This window comes from Stegastes partitus, unplaced genomic scaffold, assembly GCF_000690725.1.
Source record: "Stegastes partitus isolate 25-593 unplaced genomic scaffold, Stegastes_partitus-1.0.2 Scaffold1268, whole genome shotgun sequence".
Classification (NCBI taxonomy): domain Eukaryota; kingdom Metazoa; phylum Chordata; class Actinopteri; family Pomacentridae; genus Stegastes; species Stegastes partitus.
In genome coordinates this window covers 51,032-69,320 of record NW_007578999.1, presented here as the reverse complement: position 1 = coordinate 69,320, position 18,289 = coordinate 51,032, and the positions used below count along the sequence as shown (strand labels likewise).

General features: G+C 44.9%; 1 protein-coding gene across 1 annotated transcript in view; it reads left to right on the top strand.

Annotated features, from left to right (window-relative positions):
• The window catches only part of iglon5 (IgLON family member 5), a 102,013-nt gene that overhangs the window by 66,490 nt on the left and 17,234 nt on the right, over positions 1-18,289 (top strand). The window contains exon 2 of the mRNA XM_008297991.1: positions 17,734-17,812. Within this exon, the coding sequence (XP_008296213.1) occupies positions 17,734-17,812 (79 nt within the window). The remainder of the gene's footprint in view (positions 1-17,733; positions 17,813-18,289) is intronic.

Here is an 18,289-nt window from a genome sequence, read left to right as displayed (position 1 = left end):
GTATAGATAATGGATGGATGGATGGATGGATGGATGGATGTTGTGATCCCTTATTTTAATCCTGTGACCCTTCGAAGAGGTTCTGGCTCCTTGAATGGACCCAACTGATGTACATAATCTGGCTATACTGCTGCTTGTTTACGATCTCTCTGAAGGACGAAACACTAATTTCCCCGCATATGATTTAGTTCTAATAAAGTTGCCAATTTTTTCCAGTAATCAGAAAGTGCTTTGGTGACTACAATGTTATCATAACTGACAGAAATCCTATTTTCTGTAATAAACAGCAATTATACTTTTGAAAATATTTCCCTGAGACTTTTTCGAGACGAATATTTGTTCAAAACCCAGCTTCATTCTGCACCTCATGCATGCCTTCAGTTCTGATGCCTTCACACAGTCCTTGATGTGTTTTTAGGTCTCCCAGAGACCAAGGGCAGAATAAATTAAGTATGGAGTCCTGCAAGGTGTGTGAGTTGAATTTAAAGGAAAAAAAAAATAGATAAGGGTGTGTTGCTGGTTGGAAAGGTTGGGAAGGAAACACAACTTAAGCATTGTTTTCTTTGCCCGAAGGCTCCCTTGCAGGGAAAGAGGTTTTAAGCTTGCCAGAAAGGAACACGGCTTTGCAATTAACCAGAGTGCCACCAAGAGAAAAAAAAAAAAAGAGAGAGTGGTGGGGGAAGAAAGAGCAAAAGGTGATGTGTGTGCTCGTAATGGCTGTCCGGCTGAAGTGTGTACATCGGTTTTTCCATACATAGTAGGAAGCGGGGTTTTGTGCGATTGCTCATTCACCGTTGTGCCGTCGACTTTTAAAGAGAGGTGATGGCAGACGGTCTGTCGCTGCACCACTCCGGCTTTCTTTCTCCCTCTCTTTTCCCCTCTTTGTTAAGCCAGGGCGCTGCCGCCAGGGGCTGCCTGCTGCACCATCTGTGGCTGCAAAGTGCCCAAAATTCATTAGTGGAGAGAGGCAAGGAAGATGAAGAGCAAAAAAAAAAAATCTACCAGGAGAGTGACACAGAAGGAGGAGGGATGGAAGAGAGGGGACCGAGAGGGCAGGAACAGACCGGGCAGCAGAAACTGACTTTTGAAGCTTTTTTTTTTTTAATGAAACATCTCTTTCTAAAGAATGTAGAAGAGTAGCAGCAGAGAGAAAGAAAGAGTGGAAAAGATGGACTGAGGAAATAGAGTCAAGTAGGTGCGCTGAGAAAACCAGATGATGCAGAGCAAAAGAGGGGAAAAAAAAAAAACCGGGAGGAATGGAGTGAGGCAAATGGAGAAATGAGGCGGAGAGGGAGCGACGACAGAGAGGAGAGAGGAGGGAGAAAATGAGGAAGAGGAGGACTAATGGGGGAGGAGGAGGAGGGCTCCGCGATGTTCTTCTTGCCTGTCAGAGTCTGACTAAAGATCAGGATTTGTGTGACACATCTGCACTAAATCTCCAGCAACGACATTCCGCCTGTCTCCGTCTTTATCTGGGGAGCCGTGTCTCTCACTCACTTTCCACTCCTTTTCCCTGTACTTTTTTAATTTACTCCTGTTCCCGTCCTTTCGCTCTTCCCCCGTGCGGTTACGTCATGCCGTATCCGCTTTGTTTCAGGTAATCTGCGGTGACAGGTGACACAAAGCATAGGAGAGCTGATTAAATGCGGTAAAGTTTCTGAACCCAAAAAAAAACGGTGTGAGGGGGGAAATGGATTTATCCTTCTCCACTCAGCAGCAAGTGTCTATCGTTTCCCCCCTCGTACGGCCGTCGTTTTTATTTGCGACCCTCAGATTTCTATTATCTTTGCCCTCTTTTCTGCACTTCATTGCTTTCTCTTTCTTCTCTGACTACCTCAGCATTCCCAGGCAGAGCTTCTTCTTCTTCCTCCTCCTTCCCCCACCTCTCTGTCACCTCCTCAACGTCCTCCTCCTCCTCCCCTCCTCTCTCTCTCTCTCCAACCAGCTCTTACACCATCATCTATCTGCAGCACTGACTCATGATTCCCACGAGGGCTGCGAGGTGACAGGGATCATAGAGCTTTGTGGAACTTGTATGCTCAGATAAGCGGGTGAATTAGACGTGGGAGAAGATCAGCTGTGGCGTTGCAGGGGAGAGGAGATGACTAAGGAGGAGAGAAGATAAGAAGGTATAGGAGGGGGGTAGGAGGGAGGAAGAGGAAAGAGGGGTGGGAAAAGAGGGTTGAAGGGAAAACCGGCAAAGGGAGAGAAAAGGGAAGCCGGGAGAGGGCGGGACCGAGGAAGAGAGGATCAGAGACGTATTCGAGGAGGTGTTAGGAGCTTAGAAGGAGAACGTAACAGAGAGGAGGATAGTTACAGTTGCTGCACCTGTTGAGCTTCACGATGATGTCGGCAGATTTAAGGTCCTTATTCATGATTTAGAACTGCCGATTTCGCGCGTCCTTGATGTTGGGATGTGTTAGCTGTTAATTGGGGACTTTTGTTAAAATAATCCAAAAATGTAGTTAGTGAAGCTCGTCTGCCTTGAAAGTAAGGCCTCGGCAGACAGTGAGCCATGTTAAAGTTACAGCAGACAATTCTTGGCTTGTTCTCGATTTATTCAAGCATCTCCGCGTATCGCCATGAGGACACCGGGTTCTGCATGCGAGCTCACAACATTGTATTTAAACATAATCTGCGAAGCCTATAGCAAGCAGCAGAGATTGACAGACGTGGAGGGAAGCGACTGTACGAAGCAGGGGAGAGAAATAAGGAGAAAATAAAGTGTCAGAATTCATTTAGATTCTGACAAGGTCTCCAGCTCGGTGCATAAAGGACTTAGGCCCAGCTGTTTTAGATGTTCGGTGGAGCTATGATACTCTTTTTTTTTTTTTTTTGGAGGCTATAGTAGCCCGAGTAGAGCAGAATGCATGGTGGGTTCAAAAAGGTTGAGCTTCAAGGACACTGGTGCATTTTCTAAATCTCTCCTGCTCTAACGGTGCAATTCAAGGGAACCAGGAGAAATCACAAGCTTTAATAGAAATGGATAGGCCAGATTGCTGCAAAGTGGGTACAACCTAAAAAAAGCAAATTACTTCACCGCAAAATATCTTCTAGAACACACTGAACATCACAGATTGCTGATAGGTTGCGTAACAGCGCGAAAAGAATCAGAGGACAGATTTTTCCTTAAAGATATTCACTGGGCCTCTTCGCCACCTCCTCTTTGTTCGACACCTTGTTTCAATCAGGGTTTGAATGCACTGAGTCAGGCCCCAGTCATGTCATCTCGCCGGAGGTTAACTTACATCTGAGGGCTTTGATTTCCATCCTTTACTCCAAACAGCTGGGAAAATGCAGGGAATAAACATCTGGCTAATGTTTTGTTGGGTCATTTGCAGATGAAACCCGGTGCCGATGCAGCATGGAGTGAGTAAAGATAATGAGACAGCTTGTAAAAAGGTTAGAAATTACGTGTTAAAAAGCGATCTCGCCGTGACACACTCGCTTGCTCTCTTGCTGAATAGTAATAATGAATGACATGTAAATTAAGGAACCTGTCCGGGTGTGTTTTATGCTAAGTACAGAACTTAAAAGGAGCAAACTTATATTTCCACTTTGCAAAATTTCTTTTATTTTTTTTTGTGCAAAACATTCATTGTAGCAAAGAATGCAGCCATAACAAAAACCACTGACAGGTGAAGTGAATAACATTGATTTTATTATTACAATGGCACCTGTCAGGGGGAGGGATAAATTAGGCAGCAAGGGAACAGTCAGTTCCTGAAGTTGATATGTTGGAAGCAGGAAAAACGGCCAAGCGCAGGGTTTCTGAGCAAATTTGACAAGGGCCAAATTGTGATGACTAGACAACCGGGTCAGAACATCTCCAAAAACAGCAGGTCTGCTGGGGTTTTCCCAGTACGTAGCGGTTGCTACCTACAAAACGTTTCGCAGAAATACCTGGTGAACTGGCAACAGGGTCATCGATGCCCAGGTCCGGTGCTCCGACCCCGCTGAAGAACCACAAATTGCTGAAAACCTTCATGCTGGACATGACAGAAAGGTGTCAGAACACATAGCTTGCTGCATATAAGGGCTGCATCGCTCCAGATCGCCCACGCTGACCCCTGTCCGACCCTGAAAGTACCTACAGTGGGCACGTGAGCATCCGAACTGGGACATGGAACAATTGTGGAAGGTGGCCTGGTTTTTTTTTCTTTCACATCATGTGGACGGTCAGGTATGTGGGTGATGTTTACCATAGGGAAGAGATAGACGCAAGATGCATTATGGGAAGAAGGGAAGCCAGCAGAGGCAGTGTGATTCTTTTGACAATGTTCTATTGTGAAACCTTGAGTCCTGGCATTAATATGGATGTTGCTGTGACACATACCGCCTGTACCTAAACATTGCTGCAGACCTCTTGCATCCCTTCATAGCAGCTGTATTCCCTGCTGCGGGTGACCTCTTGAGCGGGATAATGCACCCTGTTGCAGTACATGAATTGCTCAGGAAAGGTTTGAGGAGCATACCAAAGAGTTCAATGTGCTGCGGAGATGGCCTCAGAATTCCCCAGATCTAAATCCCATAGAGCGTCTGTGGAATGTGCTGGAAAAACAAGTCCAGTCCTTGCAGAACTTTAGGGACATGCTGCGAATGCCTTGGTACCACAGGAGACCTTCAGAGGTCTTATGGAGACTTGACAGGTTGGAGCTGTTTCGGCAGCGCGAGAGAGACCCGCTGGACAGGTGGTTTTATTGTTGTGGCTGACCGGTGTAGGCGTCCACTATCACAAGAGTCATTCCGATACCCACTAATTTTTACACAGTCTGTGACATTTGCGATACATCCTGGCAGCTGTGCGTGTTTTATTATTAATATTTCAATTTATGTCTCTGGGAGATGGCTACGTCTTGATGCCCCATTGTTCCCCAGCGCGTTGTAGCCCGTAAATTGTAAGACACTTGAAAAATAAATGATTCTCCCGTTTTTTTTTTTGCTGCGGTTATCAACAGTTACAACTGTCAAGGTGGCAGAGCGAGTGAGAATGTCTGTAGGTAATACCTGCTTTCACATTTTCGTGCGGCTACATGCATATGCATAAGCGAACGTCTGCACTCTTTGCGTGCTTGTGTGTGTGTGTGTGTGTGTGTGTGTGTGTGTGTGTGTGTGTGTGTGTGCTCGTGGCACAGTAGTAAAAATTGTTTTGCAGCTCACACATAAGGGAGAGAGGAACCAGGGATCATTTTCAGTGCTCCACATGAAGGAGCATTAATCCAATTCAAACAGCTCCAAGGAGACGGCCCTCTAATAACTTATGGTGACTTAGGAATTTGTTTATGTTTGTAACAGTGCACTGAAAGATTAATAACCTCCACAAAAGGAGTTATACAACCCTTTCTGCAAGAAAACACAATAAGAAAGCGCACACACACAAAAAAAACCTGATGTGTAGAGATAAATGAAAGGCAAATTAGCCAGTGGCATTGTATTTAATTACACATTACTTCTGTCACAGCTTTAGTTATGCTCCTGATTTCCTCATACTCCTTGATAGCCTCAGGCTTTGGTAAAACAGCTTCATCAGGAACATGAGCCAGCAGATTTATAAGTGGCTCAGTCCACCAGGGCTGACATAAACGCACAGCTTAGTTTCGCCCCAAGTAACCGGCTGCATGCTTGTTTCCTGCTCAAACAGACTATGACACATTAATTCACCTTTACCTCTTACCTCTCATCTCTCTGTTTTTCATTCTCAGTATTTTTGTCTGCATGTCATACACGAGATCCCTCTCAGTTTTACTCAGCCGTAAAGATTAAATGGGCTCTCTATCGATTGCTCTTTTCTAATGCACTGGCCTCTCTAAAGAAATACCAAAAGCATGCCATCACCCAGGCTGAAAGGAGAGGTTGGAGGGTGAAAAGGGGGGCAGGCTTGTCTTCGAAGTCTGGAATATTCTTAACTCAGAGGGCCTCTTTGCTCAACAAGATGAAGAGGGCAAACAGGCAACATGAGCAAGATTATCATGCTGTCTAGGGAATGAGTATGCGCTTTTCTGCAATTGAGCAGCAGCAGCAGCAGCAGCACGCCAGTGGTGCCAAAAGTTAGCTGGGGAGTCATCCGGCTCCCATCTGGTGTGAGACAAGGATGCAGACAGGAAGCGAGGGGGGCTCCGAGATTTGTTGAAGGAGAACACGCTCCAGCCTTGTGAATCAGGTGGCTCGAAACGGAAAATGACGTCAGCCAGCCTCCCTCCAACTTATAGGCCGCGGCCTGAGCTTGTGGTGGGGGGTTTGAATATCCGCCGCGTGCTCTCCTGCACATCTGTAGCCAGGCACAACTGGCACGGGCGGCTATGTGTGCAGGATCTAGCGGCGACAAGTCGCAGCAGGAACAACAATGGCAAGAGCTGCTGCGATTCAGAATGCAAATGAACCCCATCCACAGCTGTAAGGATGGCTGTGGGCACAGCCAGGCGGAATCTGACTGCACACAAACAGACGGAAGTGTGCAAACACATGCACAAAAATGCACATTTAAACATCCACACACCCACATGCACACACACAGATTTAAAAGCATGCACGCAGCAAACAGATTTACACAAGCTTGCAAGTACACATTCACTCTCCCTCACACTCTCTCTCTCACACACACACATACATGCTGATGCTTACTTCATCTGTACTTGCCAGCGCCTTAGTGCACTGCACCATGCCTCCCTCTTTTTTTTTTTGCTTCCCTCCTTCTCCCATTCTGTCCCTCAGGAGCTTCCTCCTAAGCAGGTGTTAGCGGATTTCTGTTCCCTCAGGTAATTCTGTTTTGTTCTTCGCAGCAAGTACTGCTGCTGTGAATTATCCTGACAGCACCTTACTCCTGGGCTCTGGCCCTCACCTTCTTCCCCCTCTTCTGCCCTACACTACTTTCCCTTTCTTTCCCTGCAACCTGCACTCCCATCCTTTTTTTTTTTTTTTCTTTTTTTTTTAATCCCCCTGCTTGGATCTCCTCTTTTCATCCTCACTCTTTTACCACCCCCTGTGGTACAGGTAGCGAGACCCGTGAACAAGCAGCCCACTGGTTCAGAACACGGTAGCCCACACACACAAACAAACATATGCATGCTACGGTGAGCCTACGCAAACTCAAAAAAACCCACATCAACACTCATCCTAGGAAATACACACACACATGCATGAATTCATTGTGCATAAATATAACCCAGGTGCACTTGGAAGCGTCCCATTTTAGCGATGTTGTTTTTGCATTCAATGAGCTTGAAGTGTGTCGATGTAAAAAAATAAAAAAATGTTGCTGATTTGTTGTAGCCGAAATGTTGTTTTGCTGTTTGCAAAAGCCTCAAAAAAAGAGAATGACTTATTTTAGATTGCTCATTACCATGGTGGCTTCAGACAGCAGCTAATTGCTCTCCATTCAGTCATTACAATTAACTGGTCTTATTGCTCTGTTTGAGTATATTACATATTTTGCATATTTTGCCAGAAATGTGTCATTATCAGAATGAAATGAATGGCGGTGGAAAAAATTAATAAGCTAAGTCAGTGGTGGTGCCGCCGCTGCAAAGGCTTATGCATGCACAAAAAAAAAAAAAAAAAACATATCTAAACAAAAGCTAAATGAAATCTTTTATTCAGCTCCACAATGACGGGAGACTTTGTTCAAAATTCACTGAATGCAGTTTCGGCGCATTATCTTTTGTCTTTCATGGAAACCGCATGATTTCAGCTCTTTCAGTGTAAGTTAATGTCCAGATTAACAACAATGGCAATAATTCCCAGGCTCTCGTCAAACTCTGTTTTTCTCATTAGTCCTACTTTTCAAGTGAGTCATAAATGACCATTGGCAGCTCGTACTGCCTGGTCATCCATTTCACACACATACTGCCCAAACACTCAACTGACTTTTTGATGCCTCATTCCTTTTGACTCCACTTTACAGCCAATGGTCCTATTGAAAATAACTGCTCCCATGCTATTACACTTCTTTGTCTCCTGTCACTATCAGCCGGTAATTGCTGTTTTTATTGTAGACTCTTAGAGGCTCAAGTGTAAACTATAGGGTAAGCCTCACCACAGTGCTGGGAGCTTAACCGCATGACTGGAAATATTTGTTCAGTCTCACCGGATCCTATAAACAGAGCTCCCATAAGTAATAAAAATATGGAACACAACAACATGTCCACAGTTTTACTACATGGATTTATTAATAGATGCATTTATTATTCAAATATTTGAACATTACAGTTTCAGATTGGGCAAAAGGCTTCAGATAGAATTACATATCGGTGACAAAAAAAATCGGGTTGTCTGAATGAGCGAAAATCATGATTGAAAACTGCGAAAATGTGTCCCTGAAGGTTTTGTTTTATATCTGGAGTTTTGTTTCATGCAATGCATAACAGTGAAACGCAGCTCATGGTGTTAAAATTACACATTATGTGACTTTGCGAGATTGTCCTCCCAAGAAAAATGACAGTGCATCAGTCATTTCAGCAAATGCCAAAAGCAAACGGCAATTAAGTGACAAAGCCCTCCAGCAGCTGTAGGAGTTAGGGGCTCTGTTCCATGGAGTGCAAAGGAGAAGGTTGTAGATGCAGGCTGCTTGTTCCCAGTGTGCTACGAACATTCGGTGTTGGCTGAAGGGGGGAACTTTGGTGATGTTTTGTGGTTTTTCTTATTTTCGACAAATCCCGCAAAGCTAGCAAATATTTAGCTCATCCTCTGTGCCGTCATCCATCCATCCATTATCTATACACCCCTTACTCCTCACTAGGGTCATGGGGGGCTGGAGTCTATCCCAGCTGACTCAGGGTGAAGGTAGGGGACACCCTGGACAGGTCATCAGTCTATCACAGGACTACATTTAGAGACAGACAACCAACATTCACACCTGCGGACAATTTAGAATCACCAATTCACCTCAACATGTTTTTGGACCTTGTTGGAGGAAGCTGGAGAACCCGGAGAGAACCCACACTGCACGGGGAGAACATCGTTAGCCTCAGAGCACACTTGCCTAAGTCATATTTTCATGTTTTTGGGAAATGAGAAAAAACACAATTTTTAGAAATGACATTGGTATTTATTATTGATTTTTAAACAGTACATTCAACCAGATGTGATTGGCCAATGACACAGGTAGAAAGACAGGATGGTGCAGAAGTGATAGGAGAGTAAAGTTAGGCAAATATCTCAATTTGACCAAAAAATGACTTAGGCAATTATGCTATGAGGCTAACGACATGCAAAATCCCTCACCGATATGCAAACTGGCGACCTTCTTGCTGCCAACTGCTCCACCTTGCGGCCCTCTGTGCCGTCATTATTGTCCAAATGCACGTCATCGGGTCGCCCCTTTGCACTAGATTATAAACTTCTTTGTGACAAAAAATCTGCATCATATTTTAGAAAGAGCTCCACAGATAACTAACAGCGATCACTTCCGCCGTCAGAAAGCAGTTTCTATAAGGAAGTAGTCACTACACGTGGTCATTTTGACAAATTCGCAATTTCTCAGACAGAGTGTGATCATTGTGGTTTGGTATGAAGGTGTACGATGAAGCAAAAATGATTGGTCTAAGCGGCACCGTGAGTTTCCAGTGTTCTGAAAGACGTTTTTCTCTTAAACTAGCTAGCTCACCTTGGTAACTTATGCGGCACCGCTAACCTGCTCCAGAGGAGGTTCTGTTTATAGCTGTGGATTTATTGGAATGTAGGGAGCCACAACCTTTGGTCGATGTTTTCCCCGAGCCGCATAGATTCTCAGCTGAGGCAATATCTTACATATATTCAAACCCGTCGAGCGGTATGTTAATAATGCCACTTAACAAAGCCGTGTAATTACAGTTGCGCAAACTGTAGCCTTCACGTTGTCAAGGGAACCGGCGTGCATTCAGTTGGTGATGCAGAAAATGTAGGAATGTGGGTTTTTTTTATGTTTGGTCCTGATTTGTTTCCAAGTGAATTCTACATTGCAGGTATTGGAGCTAATAGAAAATGGGTTTGAAAGTTAGTTTATTGGTATTTATCACAGAAGATATTCAATCAGCATTACCTTGATTTGGCTCAATACTGAACACTGTGGATCCATGTGTTCTTTATTATGGCATAGTTTCAGACCTATATACTTAATATATTTAATGGTATGAAGTTTCAATTTAAGACTTCTAATGGGCAGCTTTAGAAATTAGCAGCACACATGTGGTAAAATACATTAACTCGCACAATTAACAGCTTTCAACCAGTTTATTTTGTCATTAATACATGTTTTATCTTTTTCATAGCTCTCATTTATAACAACCTGTTCGTCTTGACTGATGTAGGCGGCTTATTTTGTGCAAAAATTAGATGACGCATTAAACTCCCACTTTGATTCCAGGCGTGAGGCCCGAAGTAAAGAAAGTTGATAATTGTGATATCCACTATCTCTAAATTAAAGTTTTAGGTTTTGTCAAGACAGCTCACACAAAACAAAGCGTGGCTATGTTACTTCATAGTACAACCCTCAGGAACATTTACAACCGTGTGGGCAACTCTGAGCACCAACATTACTCATTTAATTGTGACAACAAGATGCTGATTCCCCCCTTTAACAGAACTATGAGAGGCTGGTGGTGAGTGTTCAGCACCGAACACACTCAGTGGCCCTGGTTCTGAATGCCAATAGCACTGGAGACAAAAAAAAAAAAAACCCACACAACATTGCCCAGAAACTGAAGAGGAAAACCGGTCCAGAGCGTCTTATTTTCTTAAAGCTAACATTATATAAGCCGAGGCGAAGGAAAAAAACAGCAATTGTTTACTAAAGGAACTATGTTTTTGAGCCGCTCGCTCACAGGAACTGCTCTCCGTAGACTTGGAAAGTGATTGCTTTTATTAGTCGCTGGAGTTGTTTTTAAATAAATAAACTAAAGTGCCCATCTTTTTTTTTCTTATAATGATGTGTTTTTTTCCCTACAAAAAAAAAAAAGAAAGAGGAAAAATCACCAAAGTCGTCCTTAAAGGTTAGGTAGTGATTATCGCCAAGGTGAACCAAGACCACAGTTGTTTATGTGTGTAAACCTACAACCTTATCCACATACATAGATCTGGAAAACAGAAAAATATCTTATTTATAAGGTATACTGCAGAGTTTCAGAGCAATGTGTATAAAAGCAAGAGAACAGAACTTTTTTGCTTTTAAATTATTAGCAAAGGAAGGAAACATTAACATACACTCAACAAGTTTGTAAGGCCAAAGAAATTGGTCGGAGGCATTGAAAGAAAATACAAGGAGCACCTTGAATGTACTGACTATTCTTCTGTAAAGAAAAGATTCCAAAAGATCATTCCAGTGTTCCCACCTTCACCGAACGCTTCGCCGTGTAATTAACTAAATGTAAACTGATTTGCTTGGTGCAGTGGAGGGCACCATGCTGCTGTTAAGGCTGCATTTACTGTAGGTTATTATATTCCTTTTGATGCTTATAAAATATGTTATTGTCAGCGGATGATTGATGCGGAGCTACTTGGGGTGAATCAGTATTTTAAGCCTCTCTTTTAAAGCAGTGACAGCACTTGCCCACAAACCTGTCAAATTACCAGTGCACAGGGTGTATTTAGGGGAGTCTACAGGGCCTTGTGTAAGGCAGGCGGGCGGGCGTGTGTGTGAGAGAGTGTGTGTGTGAGAGTGTGTGTGTGTGTGCTCACTGGGAAAGGAAGTAACAGTTTAACTACTATATTGATTTCAAGACTGCTAAGGGGTTTAGGCGTCAGTCCAAGGAAAATAGGGGGTAAAAGAAAGCGGAGTGAGGCTCGTCCCTGGTTTTAGCACGCTCGGCTTTTCTCCCCAGCCACGCTTGATTCAATGGTAAAGATCTGTGGCTGCCCATTGAAGTTGTACAACTGCTGCATTGAGTACTATATGGCTCCGTGCACTCTGCAGTGCTCTATTGATTGATGTGTGAAGAGGGATTAGTAGGTGGGAGGGAGCCGGGGAGGAGGGAGATGCTGGGTGGGAGTGGAGGCGACCAGAGGCAGAATTGTGGATGCGGCATGTGTGCAGTAAAAAAAAAAGGGGGCAGATGTCATATCCTTGGTAAGGCCAAGTTAGAGCACCCAAGGGTGATGACCTGCTTTGCTGTAAATGCTGATTGTTTTGGCGTGCTTGCGAGATCGAGCTGTGTTAGCCAAAAAAAAAAGAGCCGGAGTACCCTGAAGGACCAACCGAATATACAGCCTTGACTGACGAGCGGCTAAATGTCCAACCTTCCCTCTTGATGCCTCAGGATGAGCCCACCAGAGCGCCTAATGCCAAAATGAAGCTCAGTCACGTAAAGGCGCGTTTTAGTCATTCAACCACATTCCTCCGACAGAAAAATAAACATTTGGTCCGAGAGAGGGGGGGAGGAAAAATGACATTACCAGACAGATTCAAAACAATTCATTCACCGTGACTTCTCTGACATTTCTTAGATTTCCTGTCAAGTGGAATCCCGCCGACATCCATTTTGCTTCAGCAGCAATTGTGAAAAGCAAGCGACCTGCATATCCATCTTGTTGGGCTGTTTGAGCGAGGCATCCAGGTGGTTTCTCGCTGCTTGCCCATCACTCTCTCCCCAGCTCTCCTGTTGCTCCGTCCCTGACAGGTGGTGCTGAGGGTTGGAAGCAGCCAGGAGGGGAGTCGGGGATTTCATTGATAGGGGAGGAGAGAGAGGAGGGCTGAATGAGGAGTGGAGCGAAGGAGGAAAAAAGGAGGATGAGGGCAGGAGGAGAAAAAAAAGGGGGGGTTTCAGAGAGGTGGACACGAGGTTGGATTTGAGCCGTCCAGAGTTAATGGGATCAGACGAGGAAGAGAAAGGGATATCGGTGCCGGTTAATGTTTAATCCTCCATCCCCAACCCCTTGTCTCCTGCCTGCGGCTCCCGGCATCTGATAATCCTTGAGCTGCCTTTCTTCATCATCAAGGTGTCGAAGGAAAGTGCCTCTGTAAATATTTAATTGGCTGCAGCATGCCGGTGTTAATTATGCGGGTGTGTCTTTCCTTTGTTTTGCTCTCTGCCCCAGCTTTCCCGGCTGTGTCCTTGTACTTCTCTCTCCTCGTCATATTGATGCTCCTCCATTGCGTTCTCTTATTGCCGATGCTGCTATTATCACTTAATACTACTGCTACAGCTACTTCTGCCACTGCAGTTACTTGCTCTCTAAATCCATATTCCACTACAGCTGTTTTTTTTTTTATTCTCAATGACTTTCCTTTCCAGGACCTCACCTCACCCTGGTTATCTATCTTCACCTTTCCCTTCCACCTCGTGCGATACCTCTCTCCTTCGTCTTTCAATTTCAACACCACAGCGGCACCGGTTAAAACGGATTATTGTTATGGGTTTCATTATAGCCTCCGCCGTTATCCGTCCTGACGCCAATCAAGCTTTCAGAAGTCGCTTTCCCTCCTCTCTGTGTTTATTTGATCGTCAAGTGCAATGTGAAATAGATGAACAGTACAAAGACAGCCTTTCAAGGACTTTGCGGGCTAAAGTTGTACCGCTCAATAGAGCTCCACTCATAAGTGTCTGCCAGTAGCAAGTGCAATTACAAACAGGCGCATGTAAAAGTCAAGAGAATACAAATCACATAATAGATGTCTCGTGGGTACTGAGCAAGCAGCCTTGCAATGCTTTTACAGACAAAAGACACCACGCAGGAGAGCACAGAGACAAAAACGGCGGACCACAAGTGGAGGGAATTGCGTGAACGTCTACATATGGAGCACCAACAGATTAAGTGTTATCCACAGATGAGCAAAACAGGTTTCTGCTTTTGAAGGGAGCATAACAACAGAGCCGAAATGGAAAAAAAAAAAAAAAGTAGTATAGGTGAATTAATTGTCGGCTAGCCCAGTGTTTTCCTGCGTGTAATCCTTCAGGCATGTCCATAAAATTTTATTCCCTCACAAATCTTGACTTCAGGCTCAATGCCGGGTGCGGGCAGAGGCTTGAGGGGGTAATTTGGGCAGCATTCAAATTTTTGTTTGTGCCTGTTCGTGTGCATGTATGATATGGAGGTTGGGGGGGTTGCATTTGTGTGCAAAGCAGGTCATAGCAAGGACAAGAGATACCAGTAGCCAGACCAGACTGTATCTGCTGTAGACAGCAGCGAGCAGGGAAATTCAATATGCCGGTGGCCACACCAACACCAGAGGCCACTGCAGTGCTCACCAGCAGCTCCGTCCAGCACTGCTCTACATGGTGATTTATCATTCATACTCAGCTCAGTTTTGTTTTATGTAAGCTCACCGTGTTTTTTTCTCTCCCCCCTCTCACAGTGTTGTTTTAGTGTGCTAAGTAGGTAAAAGACAAAGAGCTTTTTCTGTGTATGTTTCCACATTTAGAGTCTGCAGGGTAGCAAATTGTTTAAGCTTCCCCGTTGGCAAGTACCCCTCGTTTCTGGAGTGTCAATGGGCAAGACTCCTGAATAATCCTGTTGGGTGCAGTTCAGCCTGCATGCTGAGGCCCTGGAGGGAAGTGAAGGAAGAAAAGGGAGAACTCGAGACAGGGATCAATAAAGCCAAACGTAACTCAGAAATTGAAAGTGACGTCTGAGGATTCTGCTTTGGCCACGCAACGGCACGCTGCCGCTTGCACTCTGGCCTCATTATTGTTCTGTTTGATCATGTCCGGTGTGTTTGGCCGGCAACGTTTGAATTAATTGCCTGAAAGGAATAAATAATGAGCGGGAGACGCGTCCTCCTGTCATTCAGTCGGATGATGTTTGCGTTTGGTTTTGCACCCAACGCTCCCACTCCATGCCGCGGACGCACGAAACAATAACAACATATATATTTATTTATTATATTTAACTGCATTGGCTAATTTTCACACCAGTGTTGTCAGCTGTAACGCGCGACGCTCTTGACGCGAAATGCTACACTCCTTAATTTTGGGCTCAAGATCTCATTTAGCACAGAAAATGAGCACAGCTGTGTCAGATTAAGAAATGCATCATACAAGCTGCTAAAGTGGTCATTATCAGATGATAATAAAAAAGCGGTCGTAATACACAACAGCAAACGTTTATTTCCTATACACTGTATGTGTTGTCATTGGGTTTTTGACATTGTCTCGATAGCAAAGCTGAGCGGTCCACCTGTCAGGCTTGTAATAATACAGCTTCTTCTCACACAATGCTTTGCAGGCAAGTAGGTGGGGGGAAAAAAAGGAGCATAAATCCAGCACTGCCCTGAAGGCACCTGTGTCTCAGAAAAGAGGTGGTCTCAAGTCACTCAAACACTGGTCCTGTAGCGTTAATGCATTCGAAGAGGGCTACAAAGTAGAAAGTGTGTGCAGGAATCAGACAGAGTGAATGCTAAATATTTTTCTGTGTGTGTTCCTCTGTTGGAATTTCAGCCGATGTGTATCTAGAAGAAACCACATTTGTTGTTTTCCACGGGGGAATGTTTTCTCTGCGCTCACACCCTGAACTCCTTCGTCTCCACAGTTCGGTTCAATCGATGGGCGCGTTGGCATATGTATTCCTAAACTTTGCATCCCTGGGATTTTGTCCTGCGATTCGGCGGAGGAGAGGAAGCGCAGGGTGAATGTGTTGACCCGGTTATCATGTCGCGTGGCACGTGGGAGCGGAGGCAGGGCGATGCAGGTTTTTGAGAATGCGAGGTGCCAATCGAGCTGTGAAAATGGGAATTGAGTAGGGAAAAGGGAATTGCTCCCCGCTGGTTTGTAACCTTCGCAATGTTGTTTGGAGCATTCAGCATACATCATTCATTCAATCAAAACGAGCGCATGTGTGCGGTGCGCGCGAGTCCCTGTAGTTACATTATGTGATCGGGAGCGTCTTTTCTCCGCATGTGCGTGTCTGTAATTGCGTATGTGGAGTAGTGCGTTTATGACAGCATGTCACACCCGTCTCCAAGCCCCAAGCCCTGGAACTGAATTGAATTAACCTAAATAAAGTCTAGTGTGTAGAGTACAGAGCACTTGAAAGGGAACAGCTGAGGGCTTGAGCTGAGGACTGTCTGAGCCTAAGACAGGGCGCATGAGCACGGCAATGCCATGCAACATTACTTCATGGCAAAAAGAAAAAAAAAACCCACAGATAAACGAAGGCTTGTGACAGTTTTTGAACATTGGACACAATAGCTAATGTGCCACTCCCCTCCCCCAAGGCTTTCCAAGAGAGAGAGAGAGAGAGAGATGGAGCCGGTCCTCGGATCCTTGGCCAGCCTAGATAGCACAGCAGCAGTGGCAGCAGCAGCACCCATTAATGCGATTACAGCTTTTAGTGGGAGATTTTCAGGGCCAGTTTTCTTTTGAGGCGTCATTAGTTTGTCCTCTTTTCTTGTTCCCTGTCAGTATGTCAGTAAACAAATGCACACGTTCGCACCCGGCAGCTACAGACACCTAGATACAATAACTGCTTTTATGCGAGCAACACATGCGGCGGAGTCGTACACACATGAATATATTCATGCACATGCTTGAATAAAGTTTATTCGCCACAGCAGATGCACACAGATCAGCCAAACCACGCTGAGATTCACAAACACGGCAAACGAAAGTGGGCATAATTAGTCTTTATTTAAGAGATGATAAATTACTTACTTTAGTGTAGTTGGCAGGACTTTCTGCTACACAGTTGGAAAACCTTTTGATTAGCGATCCATGATGCGCATCGTAAGTTGGAAGCCGCGCTCATTATTCTTTGTAATCAAACCATGATTCCACAAAGACCCTCCTTTAAATTAAAACCCACATTTCCGATCCGTTCAGCGGTGCGTCGCCGTCATTCGCGGGTCTCATCTCTTAGCAAGTTCTCATATGGTATGCTTAACATATCTTTGACTTTGTGAGGCTGTTTAACAAACCTTGAGGTGCTTCTTAGCACCTGACTGCAGCGGCTTCGTTTCATAAAGTCACCATTTATTAAACCTCAAGGCTAGACAGGAGCTAAAGCCTATTGAGATATTGAGGTCATCTTGCAGGCAGAGGGAAGAAAAGATTGTCAGAGATGAAGAGAGAGGGGGGGACACAAGCTGCGGTATCTGGTGTCATGCTGTGTTTTGGCAGAGTTTAGATGGACAGAGCCAGGTGTCTTACTGGGGTGTGGACTGCCTCAGTAGGCAATATTGCTGCCAGCATATAAGATCTTTAGTTATCTTTGTTTGCAGTCCAAGCAAGTTTGCAAAAATGACTGTTTTTTTTTCTCTCTTTTTTTAGTCTTACCTGAGTGTGTCAAACACTTACAGATGCCAAGTCTGTATTTCCTCTTCAGCTAATAGCTCTCAGGATGTGTGTCTTGTGCGAGATTGAAATATATGTTTGTGCTTTTGTAAGCATGCGCCTCTGTTCTGTACATGTGTGTGTGTGTGTGTGTGTGTGTGTGTGCGTGAGTATGTATTGGTAGGCAGGATGAGCATCCCTTCTGTTACCGTTGCTGTCCCTTCATTTCACGCTCCGGCAGCTCCGCGTGAATCCTCTTCCCTCGGCTCATTATCAGTGCTGTTCAATGAACGCGCATCCCACCAGAATGCAGGGTAAAAAACCAAATCATTATTCAAGTATGGGGGTCAGTGCAGACATTGTGACTCTTTTGTTTAGTATATTTATTACTTTCCCTTCAGAAATAAGCGAGCAGGATGCGGGACACATCCCTGCCCCGAGTGATTTAGGGGGAGGCAGTCGATCTCCGAGCACCTGACCCGGGATTGATGAACACCGGCGGAGCGTCTGGTGTCGTTATTGGATGCTCATTGCACACTTCTCTCATTTTTCTTGGCAGGGTCCTGTGTGCACGGAGCAGAATTCGGACACCTGCCGGACAACATTACAGTGTTGGAAGGCGAAAGCGTCACTTTGAGGTAACTCTTGATCCTACACCTGCACCACCTGATTACATGAAAAACATGTTTGCCCCTCCGCCACCTGTCACGCTGGTTAATCTGCCAATTCTGTCACATAACTTCGATTAGGCGTCCTACCTTCTGGCATGTTTTCCAACTCTGGCTTCCCTAGCTAACTAAATAATATCTGTCGCTGGAGTCTTCTAACCCTGCTGCAGTCATCTTTTCTTTTTACTTAGATTTAACAATAATGATGCACAGGTCAGCTCGGTGGGTGGACCTCCTCCTCTGTCCAACCACACCTGCCTAACTGTGAGTGATAAAGTTGAAATCACAGCTTTTCTCGGCTCCCAACCAAGCAGAAAAACAGCCAACTTGCTTTTTCCCCCTCGCGTGGATGTGACCTGGCTTGGCAGTACACTCAGCAGTGTTAAAAAAAAAAAAAAAAGAGAGAGAGAAAGTCAACATTACTTTCATCACTTTTAAGCCTACACC